This window comes from Numenius arquata, chromosome 16 (genome assembly GCF_964106895.1).
Source record: "Numenius arquata chromosome 16, bNumArq3.hap1.1, whole genome shotgun sequence".
NCBI classification, from domain to species: Eukaryota; Metazoa; Chordata; class Aves; order Charadriiformes; family Scolopacidae; genus Numenius; species Numenius arquata.
Genome location: NC_133591.1, coordinates 1,588,371 through 1,615,423, shown reverse-complemented (window position 1 = coordinate 1,615,423; position 27,053 = coordinate 1,588,371). Strand labels below are relative to the sequence as shown.

General features: G+C 42.3%; 1 protein-coding gene across 2 annotated transcripts in view; it reads left to right on the top strand.

The window, feature by feature from the left end:
- Window positions 1–25,971, top strand: part of DGCR2 (DiGeorge syndrome critical region gene 2) — a 39,686-nt gene extending 13,715 nt beyond the window's left edge. Inside the window, exons 2-10 of one of the 2 annotated variants that reach the window (XM_074159632.1) lie at window positions 4,155–4,277; window positions 13,197–13,322; window positions 14,325–14,535; window positions 15,500–15,576; window positions 18,147–18,323; window positions 19,977–20,180; window positions 23,925–24,077; window positions 24,716–24,952; window positions 25,730–25,971. In XM_074159632.1, coding sequence (XP_074015733.1) covers window positions 4,155–4,277; window positions 13,197–13,322; window positions 14,325–14,535; window positions 15,500–15,576; window positions 18,147–18,323; window positions 19,977–20,180; window positions 23,925–24,077; window positions 24,716–24,952; window positions 25,730–25,971 — 1,550 coding nt within the window. Of the gene's footprint in view, window positions 1–4,154; window positions 4,278–13,196; window positions 13,323–14,315; window positions 14,536–15,499; window positions 15,577–18,146; window positions 18,324–19,976; window positions 20,181–23,924; window positions 24,078–24,715; window positions 24,953–25,729 lie in introns of both variants that reach the window. The other variant, XM_074159631.1, reaches the window with a different exon arrangement.
- Window positions 25,972–27,053: the final 1,082 nt, after the last annotated feature.

Here is a 27,053-nt window from a genome sequence, read left to right as displayed (position 1 = left end):
TTCACGTTCTTGCACTGCTTGAACTCCGTGATGTTTTGGAAGTTTATATTATGTATAGTGCAAAACCCACAATTGCTGCTCTTTGCAGAGTTTTACGTGCCTCCCTTCTTCCCAGCAGATGCCAGATGAATTTAATTGCTCTAAAATGAGATTTCATTCTACTAAATTTTGTGCTGTAGCATAGCAAAGACTGTGTCTGATCGTTAAAAGGGGAAAAAAAAAAAAAGCCTTTTATGTTAGAATTTCATATGTGAATCATAACAGTGCTGATGTAACTCATCATGTTGTACGTGAACGCTGGAGGTGGTTGCATTTCTATTTTTTAACTCCTGGGCAGTTGTTGATGCCGGTGGCTGATGTTGTGTCGGTGCCTCTGCTGCAGCAGCTGCTTGCTTCTAGCTGAAACTGTGCTATTACATATTTTCTAACAATATTGAAAATACAAAATGTTTCTGCTTCAACAGCTGGTGGAAAATGTGTGTTTTTAGTGCTGGGAGGTAATAGTTAACTTTCTTCCTCATCTTTCCTCGCTGTGAGTTAGCATCAGTAGCTATGAACCACGTGGGATATCGGACTTTAGGGCAGAAGTGGGACAGGTATTTTTGAAACTTTATTCTTTTGAAGAACTGGAAATCTTATATGGGTGAAAAAAACATTTTTTATTTGGCACAGTCGTGTATTAAGTGCTTACTTGTGTTTCAGGAAAGACGGATGGTTGTGTTGTGTTGTCCTGCTGTTCGCTAGTGCCCGTGTGTCCTCATGGATCCTGTTCTGCTGCTGGCGGTACCACTTGAGACAGGCTTGAAATGTTTCCATTTTTCTGCTGTTTTGACTTAAAAATAGGCTACCGAAATGAGATGCTTGACGGGGCTGTGGAGACTGGCACCTCTCCTCTGCATCCTCTCCTTCCCTAAATTTCTCTGTTCCTTGGCCAAGTATCTCACAGGTTCATTACAGGCTTCCTTCTATGTTTATGTGTGTATTTAACCCCTGGAGGCTGCTGCCCTGGCCAGCTGATGGGCTCTGCTCTGGGAGACTTGATCCGGGCACATGGGGCAAGGGGACGGTGACGGGAGGTGGCCCTTGCTCCCAGCTGGGGGTTCCTGAGCTGCCACCCGCTGCCGTGTCTTGTCTGGGTGACAACCCACCATTGTGCCCATGGTGGGGCCTTAGTTTGAAATCTGTGTCCCATCAGTGGCGAGGAGTTCCCCAAAGAGCTGATCTTCAGCATCGGTCCTCAAGGAGGCCATTGGTGTGTCCAAAGCCACCCTGAGCACAGGAGAGGGGCAGTTAGATTTTTCTCAGACGATTGCGTCGTGTTTCTCTCTGTGTTGAACCACACGAAGGCAGCACAGGGAAGCAAAACAATTCTGATGAAACTCTTCCAGAAGTTGCCCCGTGATTTAGGTAGTTCAGTAAAGTGTGGGGACAGGGGCCCTGGGTTTGGGTGGCTCGGGAGGTGTTACTGGCAGTGTTTGCAGAATATGGAGTCATTTCGCAGTATTTCTTTTTGTGTCACTTGTTTTCCCCCTTCCGCAATACAATTGCGTAGCAGTTCGTGTTCCTCGGTCTGCAGTAATTAGTGCATCTCACATAGCATGGTTTCCATTGGGAACAATCGTTCAGCTGGTTTGAGCGGTGTTTTAATAGAAATGTTTTGTGCTCTTCCATGTATCCACATTCTTCAGAGAGGAGTGTCGGTAACACAGGAAGCAATGACGTTACGGCACGTAACTGGCATTTTTTTTTTAATGCTCATAATACTGGGATGGAGTCATCCTTTTATCCAAGCCAGTCATATGTAATTGTACGTGAAATAGTAACAGCGTGTATGGAATTCTAGAGAGACAGGAGTATTCTTTCCTGGTTTTCCCGTGTGCGTGTTGGCTGGTCGTGCTTTCCTGATGGATGCTGCCTGTGGAGCCAGAGGGCTTGTAGGATAGCTTTTCTTCCCAGGGGATGTGCCATTAAAATCAAGCAGTAAAAAAAATATTAAGAGTTTAAATAAACTTTATTTAAAGTATTGAATTTTGAGTTGAATTTTGCCATAACTGCAGGTGGATGCAATGGGAACCTGGAGCTGGGCTGAGGATGGTCTTTCACATGTTAAAATATCTCCCACAGGCTCCAGTGTAAATTCTGTACTTGAAACTGCGATGGTAGAACTTTATAAGAAACGTTTGCTGCCTGCTGACATCGCGCAAAAGCGGTGAGAGGAGCTGCGGTGATTTACTGAAGAGTTGGCGCTTTTCTCCGAACTTGAAATTGGAAAAGTTTTCATTTCAGCTTGAGGTTTTATGTTTGTTTGCCTTGGGTGTCATTCCCCATCCCCGTAATGTAAAGATAGATTTTAAATTTTCTCTCTTGCTACACTGGGTAAGTGAAGCTTTACCTTTTATTCCCCTAATCAGGGGGAATAAAAGGTTTTATTCCTCCTTTCCCTCTTTGGGCTAAATACATTAATTCAGTTTGTGTTCTGGGGGAAGGAGGAGAAATCATTATGACTGAAACTGGTATATTATTATTATTTATTTATTTTTCACGTTTCCTCTGTGCTCGTTCACTGATAGCTGTTTGGACTGAGTAGAACTCTGGATGGGTGAGAAACCTCTCGTCTCGCTGGGAGGGCGGTCGTTCCCGTCCGTAGTCTGGCAGGTCGGTGGGAATTCTTAGCTGTTCTGTGACCTGAATGCTTGCTCCGAGTAGGTGGTTGCTAAGAGGATGTGCCTGCTTTTATTTTTCTAGAAGAGCAGGTCTGTGTTTTGAAGAGAAACCAGTACGAGAACCGGATTTTAGCCTAACATCGAATTAGAAGCCTGTTATCAATATCCTGTACCAATTACCAGGTGTATGGATACAGCTTTCATTGAGAGTGCCTGATGACTGGTTCTGTTATGCCTGGTCATGTCATCAGAACACTGAAGCGTGACCCCTGTCTCGATTTAGTTTAGATGTGTGCTCCAGGAAGGCAACAACTGCAATTACAGCTCTTTTCTTAGGTTGTAAACTGTGGATGAGAGAACACATACCTGTATTTTAACTTTTCTTTTAGAGATTTCTCCCTGCAAAACAAGTCACCTACGTGATTCTTTCAAAATCAGGGATGAGTGTGTTTTACTATAAAACACTTTTTCTTCCTTTTTTTTTAAAAACAAAGGTGCTCGTTCTCCAAACATAACTTACCGGGGATTATTGTAGCTCGCTGAGAGGAAAATGTGCTAAATTGTTCAAAAATGTTGGTTGGAAAATGGATAACTACCATCCAGAAGAAAGATGGACGGTGATGGTCTGGTGTGAAAGTGAGCCTATGGATACTGATGGTGCCTTGCAGACCTGCTGTCTGTGAACAACCTTAAAATTGTTCACTTGTGTAGACAGAAAGTTCTTTCCCTCTGCAAAATATTTGGAGGGACACAAAACGAAGCTGAATTATTAGGTTTTGGCATTTGATAGATGGAATTGGTATTAAAAAAGCTTTGGAAAAAAAATGGTACTTTTTATAATGCTAATAAGGTGTGACAGTATAATGGTAAGTAGGCAGTACTTTGCAGAAGCAGGAACTACATGTTTGCAGATGGTGACAGGTTCTTGTGAAGGATGTGTTTGTACGGAGAAACTCCACAAAAAAAGCCGAAGCCAGAAAGTGAAAACAGATTCATGGATATAGTGATTGTTCTACAAATAGTTCTATGCAATAGCTCTAAATCAGGCTGGACGTTTGGGCAAGTCTGGTGGGTCCTGGCATACGCAGTGATGGAATGGAAATGGGATTCTGAATTTATTGCCTAATCTAGCACTTAACGACCGTAGTGTATCTTTGTTGAACTTTGGTTCTGAGAAAAGTGAATGAGTAGTCCTCACTTACCTGGGAGAAGTAAATGGGTAACGCTGTGGTGATAGCTGCTCACATGGTGTCTTTATCAGGACGGTTTTACTACGGATGACTGAATTATTTCCCAAGCACTGGAAGCCAGCCTTCCCGTCTGTTGAAACCACAAACGTGCAGTTTAAAACGTGGAAGTGGTCTCAAACGAAGCAGTTTTTAACAGGCTGAGTTACCGAGTCATACATTACATGACACTTGATTAATATACGTACAGACCTGCAAGAATAAATAACGTTTTCATACAAAGCACAACCTTCTTCTCTCCTAGAGCTGCGCTGCACGCCGGGGCAGTTCGCCTGCCGGAGCGGGACCATCCAGTGCATCCCTTCCAACTGGCAGTGTGATGGGTGGCCCACCTGCGAGGACGAGAGCGATGAAGTTGACTGTCCGGGTGAGTAAAGCCGAGAAGACCGCTCACCCCAGTACCTTGACTCTTCAAGTTGGCTTGCTTATTTTCATTTGAAGGTGGAGGTTCTTTGGTAGAAACGTACCCATTGCTAACAAACTGTTGGCTTCTCTTTGTTTTGTGCAACTAATGCTACAGTTTTTTGCTTGTCACTTCCATTCTTACAGTCTGGGTAGGTATCCTGGAGATGAGGAGAGTTTGTTGTCTAAAAAGCAAATTTCGTGACAAGGAAAAAATCATGTTGTGATTAAACCAAAATGGCACATAGGCCTGTGGTTAAATTCAGAATTACTGCTCTGATTGTATGAGCGTGTCACTCAGGCCGTGCCGGGTGACATTGTTGAACTTGGGTAGAGAACGTGTTTTACTGCTCCCTGTTCTGATTATGCTTCTTGTGCTCAAGTGGAGAACTTTGCTCTGCCAAACAAGCTGCTGTATTTACTCCTCATAAACTCTTGTGATTGTGCGCTTTCAGGAGCCTCTCAGCAGCAGTGGTTCTCTGCTAAAGCTACTGGATACTGAGCTGGTTTTTTTTTATTATGGATATATAATGACAATTTTGAACATCTTCATTTGTTCTTGACAAAGAGGCCAGAGCAGTTCTTTTTCTGTGAGTCTTAAAAGTGAAAGAACCTATAATTTTTTATTTTTATTTTTTTGCTAAGAAAAATGAAGCAGGCATCTGAAAGCATGAATTCGGCTGGGGCATAATTCAAAACCTTTATCTCCACAGCGTGACTAAATTACATTCAAAAACTGTTTTAAGAAATTCCCACTAAACTACTTAATCTGCTTGGGAGAGAACCACGTGAACTTTGTGGCATCGTCGTTGCAGCATTCAGTCTGTCATCATTCTGACTTTTGAGCTGTTTTTGAGAGGTGCTACAAAATAGTAACCTTGGTATTTTACAGAAACAAACTCTTCTAAATATTCATATTGTTCTAGTAGAATTAGAGAAGTAAATCTAACAGTCAAACTTTGAAACTGTGCTATGGTTACCCATCTCCCCAGTGTGTGCTACGCACAAATTATTTAAAGAATGTGTTCAGTGCTCTTTTCTAAAAAGCTTTTGGCTGGTTGGTGTGAGTGTATATATTTGCAGCACGGAGGGGAAAAAAACTGCTGGTAGTTTCTTCTGACATTGCAAATTAAGCTGTGCTGTTGATATTCTGTTTAAGGATATTCTTTATGATGTGGATGTCTGTTGTTCCCCCTTTTTTGCTAACTTTGGCCAAATGTGGAAAAACTAGGGACCTAATAAAATTCTGGAGGTTAATGGAAGTAAAAGGCTAGGAAAAAGCAGAGTCATGTTAATATTTGGATTTACTCAAAAAGCACTGAAGGCTTCGCTTGTGGGAATATTGGAACATCCACATTAGTAGAAAACAGTATTTTTATCTTTTTCTGTTGCGCAGTGTATTAGTCAGCAATTTAAGCTGTTGCATAGAGGATGCAACAGGTTGATGTTGATTCAGGGGCTGGAGTTACAAAGAATATTTGGCGCATGGCCAGAAAGCATTTTATAAAAGGACCATTTCTCATAGATAGGCTCTGCTTTTGTTTGGGGTCTAGGTCTCACTGGGCTGTCTGGTCTGAGATGATGAGAAGAACTTTGAGTTAAGAAATGAAAAGAGACGTGTGGGAGAGACTTGATTCTTCGCCATGTCTGTATGCAGGAAGAGGAGAATAACATACATAAAGAATACTAGAGGGGGAAAATGATGGACAGCGTAGGGAAGGAAAGTATTCCACTTGATGAGAAGAGTAATTGGATAAGTAATTGGTGAAAAGGCTGTGCTCAGTAGAACAGCTGGAGCTGGGTGTGGCGTTTATGAAGGAACTGAGATATTTGCACAGTAATGTGAGGAGTGTAGCCAGCAAACCAGAGGAACAAGAACTACTGGTGTAGGATGTAAAAACTCTATTATACCTGCAACAAAACATTGGTGGGATAGCGTTGTACCTGAAATGGGTGTTGAAGGGCAGGTGCTATTCAGAACCGTCAAGAGTAAGGACAGGCTGGTGTGCGTGTGAATGGCGTGCTGGGATATAAAAAGGAATAGCATGAATGAAAGAAAATCTGAGGCCAGAAGTTTGGAAGAGCGCGGTTTTCTTAATGTTGGGGAAGACAATACGTATGTGACCAGTCACAGGAGAGACTAAGTCCTGGGGCGCTGACTGGAGAGCTACTGCTGCTAAGAATAGTAGCACATAGTCTTACTCAGGAGTGACAACTTTCTTATTTGGCCACTGAATTAACAAGGAATGATGCAGCTTTAAATTTAGAAAATAGCTTTGGATTTAGATGAGCAATCGTGTGATGATTCAGCTAAATTTAAATACTTTTTAATTAAGGTTCTTATTTCAATAAAGGCAGAGCGAACGCTTAAAGAGCTAGTTAGTGAAGCCACCTGGACTTGTGAAACTTGGAGAATTAAAATATCTTTAAATTAAAAGGTATGAAATCTCTCTGAAGCGTGAAAAGAAAGCTTGCAAGAAAGGGCTCTGAGCTTGGTTGGGAAGCTTGTTACTTTTCAGCCTTTGAGCTACTAATGGCATGCTCCAGCGTGAGCAACTCGGAAAAGATCAATGGCGGTGAATTAGGATTTGGTGGTGGTGGTGAAGGTGTGTTTCAGTGACTACTTAGTCATGTTGGTATTTTCAAAGGTTTAATACAAAGCCACTTGTATTAAGTTGCTTGGCACTGTTGGTCAAATTCACCTTTTTTAGGTCTGATTTAATTCATGTTAGTAAGAAAGCTCCTATTTAAGGAGGATCATTAATTAATAAATTATGTCTCTTTTCAGAATGAACGTTTAAAACATGGAATTCCTTTCAGTCCCAAACTTGCAATGTGTAAAGTGCTGTTCCCCTGCCCTTCCCACCAGGCACGCAAATGAGAGTGGAGTCTGCAGCAGTGATTACCCTCAGTTCCTCTCTCTGCTAGAATAAATCTGTTGGCTCTTTGCTCTTGGGAGCATCCTAAAAATTGCTGGGGGGGGTTATGTAGCATGTGCCTGCGGCTCTCTTCTACTTAACCAGTGGAGGCTCATGAAATTTGTGTACTGTTCCATACCAACAGTAATTGATCCTAAAAATAGTTTATCCCAAAGTGACGCATTCTGTGAAATGGTAGAAACAGGCATTAAAAAATATCTTTCCCGCTTTTACAAGTGGGAATTTATTATTTCTACTCCCTTCCTCTTACATTTCTATGCAAGTAATTGAAGTAGTAACGTAACTTCTCCTCCTTTATAAAAAGTTCTGTATTGAAAACCATAAGAAGGAAGGGCTCTGCAGTTTGCCTTTTACTGCTCATGGGATTTCCAGCTTTGCTTCTACCAGACCGTCAGATCAGCTTCTCCAAATATCCTGCCTTCTTCACAGCCTTATGGTCACAACTCATGTTCAGCAGCACAAGTGGAGCAGGGTTTGGTAGAGCTCTGGCTGTTTCCCCGTGTTTTGTTCTTATGCTACAGGCTCGATGTTTGTTTCTCTTATGTATGAGCAGAGAAGGGATGTCTAAAATTCTGATCCCATCAGTTTTTTCAGCTTGCAATTATATTGTTGATCGTTCTGTTGCCTTAATTTATTTGGGTTTTTTTTGAAAAAATGGAAATCTTCCCAGGAGTAAGTGATCAGGTTGTGCCATCAGCTGTCCTTAGGCTTCTCCCAGCATCTGCATTTGAAAACCTTCAGCTCACTCGCCCTGCAGTGCACCCCCTCGCCTCATGCCACATTCTTTCTCTAGAAGGTATTTCTCAGTACTGTTTCCTCAACCTGCTTGATCAGGAACAAGAACACTGGAAAGTTTCAGGGAACTGAGTTCTTAGGATTTTTTTTTTTTTTTTTTTTTCCCCTCCCTGAGTCTGAGGCCACACTCAGCACTGGGCAGCTGGCTGTCCTGGCGCTGGTCCTGGGCCAGCAGTGGCCAGTGGTAGCATGAGCAAGTTCCATGGCAAACAGTACGATTTTCCATGGTTTTATGTTGAGATTGGGAGCCTAATTGCATAGAGAACCAATCTTGCTAGGAAGCTAACTGTAAATGCTGATTTGAGCAATGTCGTCTTATATGCTGTCCTTAAGGACTTCCCCAAGTACTGTACTGGGGAGAAACGTGCAGCCTGGAGGTCACTTGCCCCAGTACAAACACAGTGGTTCATCTTTGAGTCTGCAAAGTCTCCTCCCTGGAGTCAGCTGAAGGTATGGCCAGGAACTGATAAAGCAGCAGCTGCAGCATGTTGTTTTACAGGGATCGTAATAAGCTTCGTGTTTTGTTTTGCCAAGGATATCGTTTGGTTGAAGTGACTGTTGACATCTGTGCACTTTTTAGTGCATCTCCTTTTTTTAAAGCTAGATAATAATAATAAAAACCTCTGATAGTTTCCACACTTTCTCTGAGCCCTTGCTGAACTCCTGTATGATGCATCCTTTTTACCCTGCTTCCTGGTGTTTAAATTATAAGCTCTTTACTGCCAGTCTGTTACTTTGAATAGTGCTCAGCACAGCAGGATGCTGTTCTGGGTTGGCATTTATTTCCCAGCATAATGCAATTGATAACCTGAAGCGTGAAGTTGCTTGATCTGAGAAGAATCACTCCTCTCTGGGGACTTCTGAATTGTATTTCCAAATCTTTAGGCACAAAACTGGATTTAATCCTGAAGTTCTCTCACCTCTCAAATTGCCAGATGGAATTAAAAGCTTTCCAAGCTTTTAGTAGGTAATATGCTGGACAGAAAATCTGAAGCTTGGGGGACAAGGCAGCTTTTTATGTCAATTTTGAGAATCCGTGTGTTTAAATAGGAGAAACTCCGATCTTGGAACAAATATGATGTGACAAGACCTAGTTGCTTCACAAACAATTTAATTTTGACATAATTTGACATAATCCATCCATCCTTGTGGAGGGTTAGGCTTGAGTGACTTGTCGTATGTGACACAACAACTCTGGAAACCAGTTCAACTTCCCAAAATCCAATATTTGCCCTTTACGAATCCTGACCCTACAAGGACCTCTCTATGTATTAAAGTTGATGTCTTCTGTCTGCCTGCCCTTTTTTTGGTGCCAGGCAGACCTCGGTGCATGCGGCAGATTGCGGTTTCTCTTCTAGCTCCTCCGAACACGGTTTTCCATGTGGCGTCCTGTTTTCTCCCCCATGCAGTGCTGTCAGCACACGTACGTTCTGGCCTATTCCCGTCTCGGCTGGTGCCAGCTCTCCCTTTTGTGTGGCCTCAGCTCATAGGCTGTTTGCACCACTTGGCTTTTATGCTTCCTTTTCTTTGGTCCGAATGATGGAGGCACCGAAGGGGATGAAAAAGGAGCTTTCTGCTCTGCTTGTGTGCTGAGCTTCCCCTAATGAGACACCACATGCGAAGAAAGCGCTGCTGAGATCCTGTGGATAAATGCCGTGGAGCAATCTCCATGGATGTACACGGAAGAGTACGGACAATGCAACTGAATTACTTCCAGCCTCTAGGAATAACGGTCAAACTCATGTTTCTCTCAGAATTAAACTTGACTGTGTTTGTCCCCTCCTTTTTTTCCGTGTCCCCAACAGGAACAGCAAAACCCGCACAACTGGCACAAAGCTTTTTCTGTGAGTTAGCACTCCTTCCACCAGAAGGTAGTTAGAAATGTGAGCAAAATTTCTTCCCCTCCCAGTCTCTTCATTTTTGTTCTGAACTGTTTTGATTCAGAACTGAAAAAGCTTACCCCTGTAAAATGCAGCAGGAGCCATCCAGCGTGGCAAACATCTGTGCTGAAGTGGTAGCTTGACGTTTTAAACAACTGAAAATAGTCACGGAATCAGCGGTGTTGGACAACTGTCTTGATGTACCGCGCTGTACTTGGGCTGTAATCGTGGTAGAGTGAATGAGACAGCAGCTGTAAATTGGAAGGAGCTGGGTGAATGCTAATCATGACTTGTTCCATTTGGAAACAGGTTGGAGGATGCTTGTGTCCACCGCGCTATAGTATTCGAGGGGAGAAAATAAATTGATTCCCCTGAATTTTCCCTTGAACCCGTTCTTCCCTTTTCCCCACCAACTAACAAATAAATTGCATTTCTGTTATAATTGTATGAAGTCAAAGGAAACAGAACTAGCTGTCTTGACTAGTAAAAATACTACCGTTGCTGTTATTGTTTGTTGTTGTAGTATCTAGAACAATAAAGGTTTTGGAAAATAGCTGATCTTCCAAAATTTGATGGCTTTCAACATATTAAGTATGCACACAAGCAATAAAAATGATGGCTTTTCCTTTCTGACACATCAAACGTGGTTAGGTTGTGATCTTCTGGGTTAGGTTGTTATCTTAACACTTAATCCATGGCACTATTAATTTATTTTTAAAGATAAAAATATTTTTATAAAGGAAGCAGGAACAGCAAAGTACATAGAAAATTCTTCTGCAGAGTATTGAGAAAGTACAATCAAAACCCAGTCCAGTGACACCTTTGCCACCAGAGTCTGCAATGGCTTTTCCTGGCAGTGAAGTGACTTAGAGGCTTGTTAGCATCCTTCTTCATTGCCCTGGAGAAACTTATCATTGTTGCTTTTCTCAGAGACCAAAAATTCAGGTCAAATAGGAGCGATTTACTGTTTGAAGAGCACCGGTTTATTAAGCCGCTGACAGTGTCAGGCTTGAAGGAGAAGTTCCAGTGGCGAGTCCTCTCCCATGGCAGATGCTGAGGAATGACCAAGTGTCCTGCTGCTGGGTGAGGACACCTTGAACGCCCTTTGTGGGGGATCTCTGTATCTATTTTTCAAAGTGTCTGGCATAAATTCCGTCAATTTAAGATGTTGGCCCAAGTAACCCTTTCTTAACCTCACGTGTTAAAACCCATGAACTTCTGGTTTATTCCCAGGGGAGGTAAATTGTTAAGTCCTCGTGGGCGTTCTCTTTAGCCACAGAGGGTCAGCCATATGGTGTTGCATCTGCTCTCACTTCTGAAAGGGAACTAATTCCTTGTGCGTTTGGTTCTTACTGGTTCTTTGGGTGTAGTTGTTACCATTTAATGCCGTGGGAAAATAGAGCTTCCTGTGCTGAGCTCGGTTCCTCTTTGATAAAGCATTTTACATTAGTTAGCGTTATTTTTAAAGTCTTACTATAATTAAAGATCTGCTTTTTTTAGTGTCTCAGTATCACTCTGAAAATCATAGTGTAAATACTGCTGCTGAACCATTAGGATTAAGAACAGTCAAAATCTAAAACTAAAAATAGATTGGCCTTTAAAGTAATAAAAAATAATCAGTGATCTTCACTGTCAAATTATTTTACCATTTTGTGTCCTTTGAAACGTACTCTAACTGAACCTCTTGGCACTAACTTCTTGCCTGTGATAAATAGCGTATTCTAATATTGAACAGTAGAATTACTGCTTTATTCCTGTAGGGCCAGTGAGTGCATTATGCACAGCCGTTTCTTAATGGGTGATCTCTGTAGACTTGTAATTCCTGGGATAACGTGATAATTAAATATCCCTTGCTTATCCCATTAACCCAGGGCAAACTGAGTATGCCAGAGCCAGACGGATGCAAAGCTACTCTGCTCTTCCTGGCCTCCAGCTACTGATTTTTTTTGTTCTTTGGTGCTAACATTTGTTCCAAGGAGTGCATTGTGTGATGGTGGATCTTCTGGAGGTCTTTCCCTCCGAATAATACACCAAGCAGTCTCCAACTCTGGGTTTAAATTCTCATGAAATTGCTGTGGACCTCTTGCTTTTTAAAGATAGTCTGGAAGGAGAAGGTTTTATTGATGTAGTTTTGAATATATTTCAAACAGATGTAGTTAAACCTGTTGAGGAAGACTATGTAGGCCCTCTTTATTTGAGAGCATGCCTGGTTTATTTGGTTTAGCTAGGCTTAATAGAGCTAATCAGCTTTAAAGGAAAATAAGCTGATCTTTTCTATAGAAATGAACGTCTGCATCGCTCTTTGTGCTGGTTAAACTCTTACTACATTTAATAACATCTAGTGGTATTAAGTAACATACTAGTAGATATTTCTAATGCTTAAATTCTTGGGTTCTTCATTTTTCTCTTTTTAAGGTTAATCCCTTGTTTCCAGATTAGCCTTCCTTGGTGCTCATCTGTGTCTTTCTCAAAGGTTTCTCCCCACCACCTACCTAGGACCTCACTGGTTCTGGTGCCTCTGGCCCATCCTGCAGCATCTCCACCTGAGCTGTCTGCTCCTTATCTCCCCCAGTAGGGGTGTGGAGCCCTTCAGCCCCTTTTCTGGAATAACACCGTGCACTGGGTGCTTCCAAAATTATCGAATCTGATTGTCACCTACACCAGTTAAAAGCCCTGGCACTGAGATGAGGGTGTCTATGGTTTTTTGTTTCAGAAATAATGAGCTAACATTTCCTTCAGAAGCTCGAGAGGGAATGAAAAAACCTTGTTCTTCTGGCTGAAGATAGGTTTCCTCTCCTGGTTTTAATTTTGTCCTAGATCTCAGAGAACGTGTTGGGAAACATATTGGAGGAGCCATCTGAAATCCTTGAACGCACAACTGCGAAACGAAGCAGCTGGAGAGTGGGCAGTTGGCGGTTCTGTAAACGGGAACCGATAAAATGCACTGGGGATGATGCATTTGCTGCAGCAACTGAAATGATGAGCATCGCGTCCTGTGTACAACTGCAGGCTCTTGAGAATCTGCCAGAATATTTCGCTTACTCTGCAGGACTCGTGTAATGGCTTGTTTGGTTCTTTGCAGTTGTAGGTGTTTTGGTTACGTACTGTGTAAAATGACCAAGCTGTTGTTGCAGGGATCTAATCTTCGTTTCCCTGACCATGCTACTTATCACACATGTCTTGAATTAAAACCCAGAGAAAGCTTAATAAAATGCAGTTTGCCTCTGCTTGCATCTTTGGCCAGTTCTGACTGTTCCTTCTGGTCCCCAGGCTTGACAGGGGACCAGCGAACTTACCATGGGAAGGAGAATGTGGACTCCAGGCACAGCCGGGGGAGAGGAGGGGAGACAACCCGCTTTCACACCGTCAACGTGGCACAGCCTGTCCGATTTAGCAGTAAGTTGCAGACTGGGAAATCTGGGCCATCTTTCTGCTAATTAATTTAGCAATTTAGGCTCTTTTTTTTTAAAAAAGAGAAATTAAGTTCATATGTCATTATTTGATGATAAAGATCACTATGTCTGAAGGGAATAAAGAGACTCGAGAGCAGGAACTCTGTGAACGCATGCAACGAACATAAAACAGTTTGTGAAATTAAAGTTCCTTTCTTAGGAGTTGTGCGAAATTAATACTGCAAATGCGGGTGCTAAAGTCATATTTCGTGTCTGTTTTAAATTTCCCCTGCCTGTCTCTGATTCTGTTAGTTACCCATCACGCCTAAGAGTCCAGGCAAAAGCCCAAGGGCCTGTTCCATCTAGAAATGGCTCAAGGCATTGAGTTAATGGAGGGAAAGCAGAGGCAGCCGTTCACACCGTCACCTTCTTATTCCTAAAGAGCCGCTTTGCAGTGATGTTTTTCCAAAGCAAACAATTGCTCCAGAACCCCCACGGTCTTTAGTGATTGACTGTGGGAGCAGGATTATGTGAATACTACTGAGCCTGTTTGTAAAAGTAGGTTGAAAACTTCACAGCAAGTTGGGTGTATTTCTAACCACCTGATAGAGAGACAGATTCATTAAATTGGCCACCTCCTGGTTTTTTCTTCCTGCTTCTTGCTGCTTGTTTTGACTTGGATTGATCGAACTGATTGGATTTATAAAGATGTGCAGGGAAATATCTTCCACAGTAGATCATCAATCTTAATTAAAGACTTTAAAGGCTGTCGCAGCACAATGAAACATTACTAGGAATTGCATCTTTTTAAATACGTTTTTAAAAAACTTTATCAAAAGCTGTAGTAAAGTCTTCTGTGATGTCAGGTGTGCGTCTCCTGGGGAAGTGAAGTATATGCAGTACGTTGCGTGTACACATTGCATTGTCATAAACTGATTAGGATGCATTATCTTGAAGATCCTAATTTGGGGGGAATGGTTTCCCTTCTGTCCTTCATGTTTCCTAGGAAAGTGCCCAACAGGATGGCACCACTATGAGGGCACAGCCAGCTGTTACAGGGTGTATTTGAACGGGGAGAACTACTGGGACGCCGTGCAGACATGTCAGCGGGTGAACGGGTCCCTCGCCACCTTCACAGCAGACCAGGAGCTCCGCTTCATCCTGGCGCAGGAGTGGGACTTGGAGGAAAAAACATTCGTAAGGAAGGACCAGCGCAGGTGAGTAGGAAGGAGAGGACAGAGATCTCACCCTACATGGTTTCTGTGTGATACAAATACCGTTAGTTCAGTTTCCTTAGAAAATAATAAACTGGTAAAATTGACTTCAGGTTAATAACCCAGTATGAGCCTGCTGGTTGACTGTTTGGCAGTGGCCATCTGCATTTTGGGTTTTAATTAACATTAACAGATAGGCTACAATTCCACAGAGTCTTTTTTGCTTCAGGCTGTCTCAGCAGCTTTACTAGTATTCCAGAACTGCAGCAGGGCAGGTGGATTGTACAATGACTTACTGCTGCCCTGCCTTGTACCAAAATAACATTTCTTTAATTTTTTCAACAGAATTTTTGTTTCTACTAAATACCAGTAGTTCTGACAAAGGCTTCAAGTTTGAGATAAGAATGAATTAAAAAGCCATTTTGAGTTGAAGAACTGCGTTCCGGTGACTTTAGATATTTTGTTCTGTTAGTTCACAACAAACATAATTCCTTTTTTTTTTTTTTGTGTCTGTGTTTTTTATGTCAGTCTCGTGGCCTGCTGTGACAGGTCACCAGCAGGGGTTCAGTAACCGTGTAGCTCTGTCTCCGGGGAGTTCCATGGTTTCATCCCTAACAGTCTGACTTCAGCTGTATATATTTATAAAATATTTGACTTCTGGATGTTTTTGTGGGGGTTTTGGGTTTGAGAAACTGAAGTGCTGCTATAACAATAGAATAAAGTGCTCATTATAAGCAGAAATAAAAGACACGGTGAGTTATCATTTGTAAACGTAGAAAACCATCAAGTATTTTCCTCTATTCCTCAGCTGTAGTCTCTATGTTGCCAACATATGGGCTGAAACGTTAAGGGAAAAATCGACAGAATGTTTTGAGAATTAGTTTTTAAGTATAAAGACATTGGAAGGTTCTGTGTAATTTATTTTAATTTGTTAGTATCTTTAGAATCTAACTTCTTTTTTTTGTAGGTTCTGGGTTGGATATCAATATGTGATCACCAATCGAAATCACTCCCTAGAAGGTCACTGGGAAGTAGCTTACAAAGGTAGGGCTCTCTAATTATTACTTAGTTAAATGGCCCATGGAAACTGGCGTAAAGCGTTCATATTACTTGCAAGAACAACATCACTTCCTTCAGTGACAGTGTTGAAATAATGTGGGGGAACTGCTCTGCTTTACTGTATTAGAAGAGTTTAATACTTGATACACGTGCCTTGTGTTCAAGTGTAAGAAGTTTCATTGTTTTTCACATTGACATCTTGTGGAAAGAACACGTTTTTCAGTTTATTTGATCTTTGCCCTTGATTAAGCTCAGAAAAAGGACACGTGGTTTCTCGTTCTTTGTGGTGAGTGTCCAGATGAACTGCTGATTCCTGATTCTAGTACTTGCACAAAATTACAAATTGGTATATTTTTATGTACTTAAACAAAATAATCTTGAATTTTGCAGAATTGCCCAGATATTTTTCATTTTAAAGTACTTCAGATAGTTTACTCAAAACAAGAGAAAATTTGCCTGAACCCAGAAATAAAACCCAGTTTATATGAAAAACTGAGCATTCATCTAGTAGACATCACTGGCTGAACCTTTTCAATTGCAAACCAAGCAGCTCCCTCTGCTGAAAATGCAAAGTTATGCTTCTATACCTTTTATTTTTTTACTAACTCTGTTGATGGATTAGTTAAGAGTTCATATAATGACTTTAAGATTATGTGTAGAACTGAATGTGTAAATGCTGTACTGGTTTAGGTAATGGAAAATTTAAAGCAAAGAGGTTTTTTTTTAAGGTTTGAATTCCAGTGTAGCATTTGAAAACTAATCTGAAAACTAATCTGAATAGTTTTCTTATTGTGTACAATTTTCAGTAATGGAAAATCTGGAAGGAAAACTGTCCATTAGGGACAGGTACATAATTACAAACAGAATTTTGTGAAACGGCTGGGTCTTGAAAATTACTTCTTGTCCTTGTTCACTGTGCTGCCATGTACAAAAATACTGATTTCTTTTGTGACTTCAGTGAATGGGGTTGGCTGAATATTCAGAGGAAACTTCTTGTGGAGGCAGGAACATTTTCATTAATTCCTTAAAGTAAAAGACCTAAAGATGTCTTTGGACAGCAGGAGGAAAGGAGGGAGGAAGTTTCAGCTTTTTCTCATAATAGTGATTTTTGATCTGGACAAAACTGTTCATATAGGTAGGCTTCTGTGAAAGCCCAGCAAAAAAACCCCACTTCCTCCTTTAAAGGACCTTTCTGTGCTCTTTGGGAAGTTGACTGCACTGCCCTCTGCTGACAAGATGTTTGCTACCAGGCAGGCATAACTTACATGAAATCATGATACGTGCTTTTTATCATAAGTTTTATTTAATTTTATGTATTATATAAATGTAAACTTTCTCAATGCCACGTAGTCTTTTGTTTGCAAGCCTTTTATTTAATAAAGGGATACCTATATAAAATAAAGTACAGAACAGCATTCCGTAGCTTCTGAAAGATTTTACTTGTTTCATTGACTTGTAGTGAGACAGACCCTGAATTCCTATTATCTGTCTGAAAAAGTGATTTAGTGTCCTTTAGCTTGGAAATCTTAATCCATTTTAAAGTTATAAAATGCCCTCAACGCTTCTTGCAGCACGAGGTATCAAACTGTGTATCGCTTTTTCATACTCCTAAAAAGCACAGGTGTTAAAAGCTTTGGATACAAAAGGAGATGAAACAGCTTCCCCTCTAGTGCCAAAGGTGATGGGGTCCGTGAGCGTACAAGGCTCTCATTTACACCAGTGGTTTGTATGTTTTATATGCTTGTGATTCTTGTTTGGATAAGACAAGGCATATACAAATTTGGAATGGATCAGCTAGTTTGAGTAAATGTTCTTCCCGTTTACTAAGAGGGTTCCTAATGTAAAAACATGGAATTTGCCAAGTATCTGTCAATTGAGGAACTTGCCGAGAATCATGTCTACTCTGATCGGGCTGTAGTTGCCCAAAGTATTGTGTTTGTGGTGGTGTATGTTCATAAGATAACCTCTGGCATGGGAAAAATAACTTGATGCTGAGTCCTCGCTGTTTGGAACCCATCACAATCCGCTCTTTTTAATGATTACAGGAGTTGGAAGGACCCAGTGGTCCATAGCACTGCTGCAGAAGTGGTGTTACAGAGCACTGTCAGCGCTCTGAATGAGTGGTGCTGGAGTGCGTGGCATGGGTTAGACCGACACGCATCTTTGTAAGCACAAGTAGGTGCTTGGAGCAGCAGGTCCAAGATGGGTATGGGTTCTTGCTCCGTCCTTAGCAAGCATGGCCACACTCAGCCGTGTTTGAAGGGGTGCATAAAAACTGGCAGGGAAACCCCCTGGGGCCTGGGGAAAGCAGCACTCGTGGAGATATCGCAGCATCACTCACACTGGTGCAGAATGACAAAATTACCCTGCACTTTGAAAACAGCAGCCTCTTCTCTGTGAGTCACCCCTTCCATCCCCCAGAGGAACGCTGCTAATGGAAGCTCGAGGACAGTGGCCTTTAGCAGAGTTGGTGTGGCATGAAATGAGTGAGGTTACAGAGCTTTGTAAAGCTTTGCCTACCCACAGGCTGCTGATATCAATGTGTCTCCTTCTAGGCTCTTCAGAAGTATTTTTACCCCCTGACCCCATCTTTGGTACGGCTATGTCTGAAAATGAAAACGTCCTTTGTGCCCAGCTCCAGTGTTTCCATTTCCCTACCCTTCGGCACCACGGTTTACACAGCTGGTACGCTGAAAACTGCTACGAGAAATCCTCATTCCTCTGCAAACGGAGTAAGTTGGGTTTAGCTCAGCGGGAACTGGTGCGTGTTTGTTTAAATATCCATATAACAAATATGGGGAAATCTGCTAGCTATCCTTTCTGCCTTTTTCCCAGTGAATTTGAAAAAAAAAAAAAAAAAAAAAAAAAAGGTGGGGAAGTTAAACTTCTGCTCGGCTTAAGTAAATAAGAGCATAATGTGTGGTTGTCAGCCACGGTCAGATTTTTCACGTAAAAAGTTTAAGCAGCTTTATCAGCCTCAAAATAAAGTATACTTGAAAATAAACGGTTAAAAAGAAAAGCTCTTTATGAGTAAATATCACTCTTAAATTATTAACTTCACATGAAAATGGTTAAACACTTGTTTCTGGTTTATTTGGAATATTGCAAATTCCATTAAATTCTTTCCAGCCAATTATTAGAACTGGGTGGGGGAGAGCAAGTGGAGCTACTGAATTAAGGTGAAAAAAAGATAGCTTTTATTCTGTATTTTGCATTTCTTTACTTCAAAAGGCTTTATACCAACAGAGGGAAAATACTTGGCAGTATTTTCTGGTGTTATTTAAGATTACCTGATAAAGATGGTGCTTCTTTGTGAGAAGGAGAAAAGTTGTTCAACTTTTACAGCAGTTCTTGAAGTTTTTCTAGTTTGCTTTTTCTTTAAAGCAGGAAAAGGACTTACAGAATGGCAAGGGAAGAAAATTCAGCCCTTGTTTGCCTGCTTTTGCACCTGAAATATTGAAAATTAGGAAGACAGGATATTGTCTTGTCTACCTTGATGTAGTAAAATCTTGGAACCTGATGTTGAAGGATACGTGTTTAGTCAAAAAGAGGGTCAAACGATGACCTTTTTGGTCATCTTTTGGGGATGATGGCGTAAAGAAGGCAATAGCAACCTGCACGTACCCACAAGGAGGTTATTGAGAAGACAGAGCCAGGCTCTTCACGGTGGTGCGTGGCAGGAGTCAAGGAATGTTGTGTTGAAACGAGATTTGAATTGGTGCCAGGGAAAACTGTTTAATCGTGAGGGTGGTCAAGAGTGGAGCAGACCCTCAGGGAGTTTGTGCAGCCTCTATCCTCAGAGGTTTTTATAACCAAATTAGATAAAACCCTGAGCAACCTCTCTCTGGTTTTGGTGCCTGCCTTTAGGTCAGCGGGAGGAAAGGACAGTGGGCAGAAGACACCTCAACTTCCTCTGCTGGGCAGGGATGGAGATGCAGCCTGGGGCAGTACTATTGCCTGGTGTCCTTTTTCAGACCTGGCCTGTTCAGAGGGTCTTTTGGTGTCTTCCAGAGAAGATCCAGCTTTTCCTGAGTAGCAGGAGACAGGGAGGGAGCTGCAGCAGGAGTGACAGTGAAGCTTAAACTCCTCAGACCATTTACTTTCCTGTGTCTTGGAGAGGATGCCTGAAAGTGTGTCAATTCCATTAAATACTTACAACTCACTTTGTCAATTTTGAGCAGTAAATCATCCCTGCGTGCCTCCGGACTATCCATTATCTTCCCTGCTCCTTGGAGGTCCTTCTTCAGAGTTGCTTTAATGTGAAGGTGTGGCTTTTAACTGGTGGTACCCTTATGTTTACAAATCACTTAATGTAAGAGAATAAACAGGGCTCCTGCCTGGGAGGCTCACAGGCACGTGGGTATTGATGTGCGCTTCTCTTCTAGGCCAGACGTGCGTTGATATCAAAGACAACATTGTCGATGAAGGCTACTATTTCACTCCCAAAGGCAACGATCCCTGTCTGAGCTGCACGTGTCACAACGGGGAACCTGAAATGTGCGTGGCCGCTCTGTGCGAGCGGCCCCAGGGATGTCAGCAGTATCGCAAGGACCCCAAGGAGTGCTGCAAATTCACCTGTTTAGACCCAGGTAAGAGTTGGCCACTACAGTTCTGTCCAGAAAAAATTCAGTGCTCGGCTTGGTTATCTTTGGGTATGACTTTGAAGTGATGCATATTTTCAATGCTTCGACATTGCTGGGTACAAAACCCCCTGTGGGGAAAGATCTCAAATCATGGGAAATGAAGCACTTCAGACTGTGGCTAAAAATAATTAGCCATCCTTGATGCTACTTACTTAGGAAAAGCAGTAGCTTATTTTCTGTATGGAGGCTGACACTACTGTGGATTTTTAGTAGAGTGTCTCGCGTGGTTCATTTGTCATGTTTAGTTCTCATGGGGGAAAAAAAAAAAGAGGACAACACTTCTCTTGAGCACTAATTAAGAATCTTTTTCTGGACATGAGCATTTATGTATGTGGAAGTTTGCATGCAGGATTTATGTGGGAAGCAAAGTTTATAAATTAGAGAGTTTCCATAAGTATAATAAGGATCAGTAACCTTCAGTTGACTCTGAACTGTTTGTCAGTCACCACTTGGGGAGGTAGATTTTGGGGGGCTGTTTTTCTCTAAAGAGACTTGCAAAAAGAAATGTATCTTCCTTGGAATTTCCCGTGAAGGTGGTGAAACGCTAGAGCAGGTTGCTTGTGGAGTCTCCATCCGTGGGGATATTCAACACCTGGTTGGACTCTGTCCTGGGCAACCTGCTCCAGCTGACACTGCTTGAGCAGAGGTTGGACTGGATGTTCTCAGAATGTCCCTTCCAACCTCAACCCTTCTGTGATACTGTGAGTTGCTGGTATTTTAAAGAACCTAATCTTATCTGAGTGCACTAAGAAACTGTTGTTCAGAACTCCTAGGAAAACATGGAAGGTCAGCTCTTCCCATCAGAGGCTTCTCTTTCAGTCTGTTACAAAAAAGGGGTGCTTCTTGGCTTCCAGATCTGCAGTCTTTCTTATTTGTCTTAACTACAGAAGTTAATTAGTAAAAGCCACTGGCTTCTCCTGGCTGTCATTCACATTCCTTCTGAGAGTTAAGCTGAGCAGATGTTCGTAGCTGGTGTTGCAGGTTGGCCAGTGAAAGAGAGAGGAAACAGCAGGAGTCTTCCTCCCACTCTTATCAGCAGAGTTAAGACTTTGTCTTCACTTTTTTTATCTTCAGGAACAGTGTCAGCAAAGCGTCATCCAGCAGACGGGATAAGATGACCTGGGATAACCTCATGCCGTGTTCTTTAATCCTTGCTTATTGCTGTGGGTCTTAACTATTTCATGAATACTGATTTGAAGAGTGTATTTTACCACATCCTTTCTGATCCTTAAGCTCTTCTTTCTGTACTGATGCTAAATAAAACTGTTTCATTATACTCTTGCCTGAAGTGTTCTGGTTTTTTTTCCAGTAACTCAGTTTCTGAGAGAAGAATCATCAAGCAGTTGTCAAACTTCCTTCATAATGAAGCTCCTTCAGCTAGTGATAAACACTGAAATTTTTAAATGAAATATTTCTGTTATCCTTTTGGGTATTTATAAATGGCTATTCCAGATGACAAAATTAATTACTTTCTTTAATCAGTGTGTATTTATCTTTGTCCAGTTCTGACATATATCTTCCCTGAGCTCTGTTGCAAAGGAAAGAAAACAGTTTACTAATCAACAGCAAGTAAATTAATCAGCCGAGGAGAGGCCGGGGGAAATAAATCCTGCTGTTGGGTTGGCAGGTAATCAGCTCTCACGGTGTGAGTGGGTGAGCGATGACTACGAGTGGGTAACGAATATTACTCAAGGACTTGGGGGTAGGGGAATTTTTCAGTGGTGGGAGTGAGCTGAGCAATCGCAGCTACGCTCTCTCGAAAGATGCTTTCCCTCATTTAGTTGAAGATAAATAGCAGAGGAAAATCTGTCATGTACTAGTGCTTAAACCCAGGTAGTCTGTCTGTTGCCGCTCCATGGATGTGGTAGGAAATAATTTATCTGTGTGGCTCTTGTTTAGACAGACCTGGAATCCTTATTTGTGGAAAGGTAGTAAACGAAATAAAACACTTTGAAAGAGCTGATGGTGCAGGAGCTTTTCTAGTGACTAAACTGGTGCCGTTATGGGGTATTACTACTGTATGGAGTGTAAAACAGCCTTTCTGAAATAACCCATTTGTATTTATGTGGGTTGGAAATCTCTGTGATGACGTACCTTGTTCTGCACAACCTGGCTCTTTGTCTTGTTTTTTAATCTAGGCCTTTACTTGACAGTAGTTTATCCAGCGGAACGGGCTGGCCGCTGGGAGCTCTCTCAGGCTGGGAGCAGTGTCACAGAGGTCCAGGACACCCCAGAAGGTCCAAGAGCTGCAGTTGTAGCAGAACGCGCGCGAGTCAGGCTTTCTGCCTACAAGATTGCATCCTGCTTGCCCCTGTGGCCCCTGTGTGCGTTTTACTGAAGTCACTTTATTTAAGGCAGTTCTTAGCACTGATTTATGGTATTCCCATAAAGCGGAGGAGGCTCGGCGGCAGGTCCGTGGCGGTCAGGAGGTGCGTTGTTTGCGAGGTGGCCGTGTCCCTGTGAGCTCTGATGGTATGAGCTGCTGAAAGGTTTGACAGGGCAGAGGCTTTTGTGCGGCACAGCCAGATTTGAGAGGGTGCGATGCTCGAGCTCTGTGTGTAGCGCACAATTAAATGCATTTCTTGGTGCCAAGAATGCATTGTGTAAGAAATACCAGCCTGTTAGCTGTGTACTTTAACGATGTATAAATTAGGTGGATTTTTCTGTTACTAGCGTTTGTAGCGAGTCGGTATTTACAGTTTTTTGTGAGGCTTTTAGCTTTCCTTTGTGAGGAATCTCTGATAGAGCTTTAGTTGCTGTTGGTGAAAGGAAAAGTATTCAGAGAGCTCTTGGAGGTGTGGGAAAGGAGGGGTGGCCAGGGTCCATCTGGTTGCTCTGGGAAGTGTGGTGACGCTGGGGTGACACTGGGGTGGCTGGGGACAGGGGTTCGTCCCTGGTAGTACGTGTGTCCTATAGCAGCGTGTGACTGGGTTGTGCAGCCACTTCGTCTGTTCCTTATCCACCCTGACCTGGGTGCGTTTCTCGTGCAGAGCTCTTCAACGGGAAACCGGTGCAAAGAAATGAGTACAGAACTCTCAAGGTCATAACTTCCTGGGTCTATTCCATGTTCTGCCACTTGCGTTATATGTGGTTCTAAGAAAAGATTTCATTCTGGTTTACCTTAATCTCTTCAGTTCCAGATTATCACATTGATAGTTCCTATCACGTAATGGTGTGCTAATCAACGTACCAATGACACATGGAATTTTGATGAGCACATCTTGGTGATAAGAACAATGTTTAGCGGTATTGTTTGAAATGTTAAAGTTCAGATGTCCAGAAGTTGTCCAGAAGTGGTGTGTAGATACCCTAGTTCTCGGGCCTTTCCCATTGCTTCCAGTCTCTGTCCTCTCCAGTATAACATCATCAGCCCACCAGGGAGACAAGTGGATTCGCAAAACGCCGTTAACCTTTCCTTTTTCCGGTTGTTCAGAGGCCTGAAGCCATCAACATTTTTTGACCCTTTTGCTGATTAAGATATTTTTATAAATGTTTAGATCATGTTACAATAAATCGATAAATCTCATGATGATTCATAATTTTCTTACATGTTTGAAATATGGAGAAGTGTTAAGCCAGGCTAATGAATCTCCACCCTGCATTTATCTCTCCGTTGCTGACAGAACGTCATCAAGGAAAATGAGTCTTGGATAAAAGTAACGGGCTTCTTATGTGTGTTTTATCTAACAGATGGCAACAGCTTGTTTGACTCGATGGCAGGTGGGATGCGTCTGATTGTTAGCTGCATTTCCTCCTTCCTCATCCTCTCTCTCCTGCTTTTCATGGTCCACCGGCTGCGCCAGAGGCGGAGAGAGCGCATAGAGTCCCTGATTGGAGCAAACTGTGAGTAGCCCCTGTCTGTAACGATTCTTGATCTGAGTAGGGTATGTGCTTCGGAATAAAGAGAGCAGAAGAAACAAAAATCCATGGAAAACATCAGCAAAGTCTGGTTGTAGATTCCTAGTCAGTGCTGTGCCCAAATGTGGTTGTGATTTGTACAAGGGGTTGTTCTTTGAACCACTCCACGTTCAAAGAAAAAGCTTTTGTATCAACGTTTGTCTCATGCCTCGTGCTTATTATTGACAGGTCAATGTATGGAAAGGTGAGAAATGTCATGGTCTTGCTTGACTGTGCCTGTGTGTGTGTTTCTTGGTAGGTTCTTCAAACTTGGACTTTTTGGCCGGTAATGGGAAAGTGTTTTTTCTTTGTGTGTGGTCCAAATCTGAAATATCTTCTATGCATGAATGATCTCCTTAGTTTGAGGAGTTTAGATTCAAATTTAGACGTGATGCGGGACAAACAGGCCGGGAGCAGGTTGGGTGTCATTGTGTAACCACAGTGTATAGGTTATGTAGGCTTTTTTAGGTCTTCAGGAGACATAGTTCCTTGGGTGTGAAAAGTGGAAAAAGGTGTTGAGATCTGCCTTAAATTGAAGAGGAAAGCACAGGATAAAGCCACTTCTTTTTCTTCTTTCGACATAGTGCACCATTTTAACTTGGGCCGCAGGATGCCTGGTTTTGATTACGGTCCCGATGGTTTTGGAACTGGCCTCACGCCACTGCATCTTTCGGATGATGGGGAAGGTGGGGCATTTCATTTCCACGACCCACCCCCACCCTACACTGCTTACAAGTACCCAGATATTCAACACCCAGATGACCCACCTCCTCCTTACGAGGCTTCTGTCAATCCAGACGGCATCCTTTGTTCCACTCCAGGTATGCAGGCAGTCGCTTCTCCTTTCTTCCTCTTTTTCATTTTGGGCAGAGGGGAGATTTTTGTTTTTTAAGCTACAATCCTGCGTATTAGTGATTTTGAGGGGAAAATGTATTTCACGATAAAATCTCCTATTTCTGCAATGGAAAAGTCTTTTGTTAAGATGTATCATTAAACTTGTTTTTTCTCAAAGTTTCTTTGGATCACCTGAATTACAAGTGGAATCCATGATCCAAGCAGTTTAACTCTTAGACCTTACCTATTTTCTAGCCTTTCTTTGGATGGGTTACCTGGTTTCCCCTATGCTGGTACCTTTTCTGGTCTTTCAGAGATAGGTCTCTAGAGATTGGTATTAAAACGTAGAACAAATGTCAAGTACAAGAGATTTTGGTTAAAATATATCCAGTGTCTTCTCTCCTCCCCACTTCCCCCACCCACACCCCTCAAAAATTGACCGAAAATATCACTTTCTAATGATTCACCCAGTGCTCTTCAGTTCTGCAGCTGCGAGATTCACATACTGTAGAAGTCATTCCAATTTGGGATTTTGTAGCAGCGTATCTCATGAGATAAGTGAGCCTGATTAGTTGCAACTATCTTATTTATATATCGAAGTTTTATTTTTGCTACATAATTTTCCTCTTTGGCAGCATCATCTCTCTGCATTAATGTGAAACCAGGAAAAACTCAGTTTCCAGAAATACAGATAGTAAATCTATTTGGGAACGTGAAATGATATACTAATTGTTCTGATTCTGCTTGTTTTTTGTCCTTTACAGATGGAGTGCTTTCTCAGACTGTGCAAAGCAGTCCTCCATCGCTAGGAAACTGTGATGTATCCCCGCAGCTTACAGAGGGATCGCTTCCTCCCTCGGTCGGTCCTTCTCCAGTGGAGCTGGAAGACTCTGCTGACAGCAGCACCTTTCTTGTCCCTCCTGACACACCACTAAACGAAAACCCGCCGGCAGAAACTCTCACGGGCAGCCGCCACAGCCACTGTTCTCTCAACACCATTGTATAAAGGAGCAAAGAGCTGACTGCCCCTCAGAAATAGTTTTAGCAGCCGTTTGCACAGACAAACACTAATCCGTGGTTTGAACTTCAGAAGGAATCCCCACTTTGTTTTTTTTTTTTTTTTTTTGAACACTGCTTTTATGTTCTAGATTAGGATCGTGCCTCTCGTTTTTTGGCTGTCGTTATTCATTCACTAATCGTTTTGTCCTGTACATATGGATTGTTTAACTGCTCTTTTTTTTTCCGTTGGCTATGGAAAAGAGTGCAGAGAATTCCTTTGACTTCTAAGGAGGTGAAAAGTATGGGTAGTTTTGTTTTGTTGTTTGTTTGTTTGTTTGTTTTTTTCTTAACCTGAGAGGAAACAAAATCTACATCAGGAAAAAGCTGCTTGGATTTGGCTGGATACCACTGGACCCAGGGAAGAGAGGATGGAAAAGGAGGGTGGGGACAGTCACCGTTCAGTCAGTTGCGCTCTCTCCTGCTTTGCCACGCTTGGGAACGGCAGAGAAGACGGAACTGCAGGGGAAGGGGCTGGGGGCCGGTGTTACACAGCAGGGACACTGAGGAGCTAAAACACGTGCCACCAAGTAAGAGTTACACAGTGTAAAGCATTTGCGTGTTGTGATCTGCTGTGCTGTTCAAAACAACGTAGGGACCGGAGGAGGAACGATCTACGTACGCAGTATGTGACACATGGGTACGAAGAAAAAAATCTAGGATTTGCAGTTACGATTATTTGTTGTTTGTAGCTGCAAAATCTCCTGTTGTTGGGTAAATTTCTGGCCCATAAAGAAAACTGGGTCTGTGTGATGCTTGTGTCCCCTCAGTAGAATGTGTGTTAGGTAGTGCTTTAGGGAAGAGACAGGGAGCGATTATCTTTGAGACAGTCTCACTTCACGATATGGAGCCCCTGTTTGTTATAATCCCATAAGGAAGCTTGAGATGTTTTTCTTTGTATTTTAACTTCTTTACAGTGAACACTTGCACAAGACTGGCCTGGATAAAAGACCATTGTTTTGCTTTTCTTTGCATGCTATATTTAGCATGTAAGCGTGTTCCCACCCCTACATTTCACTTCTTTACAGTTCT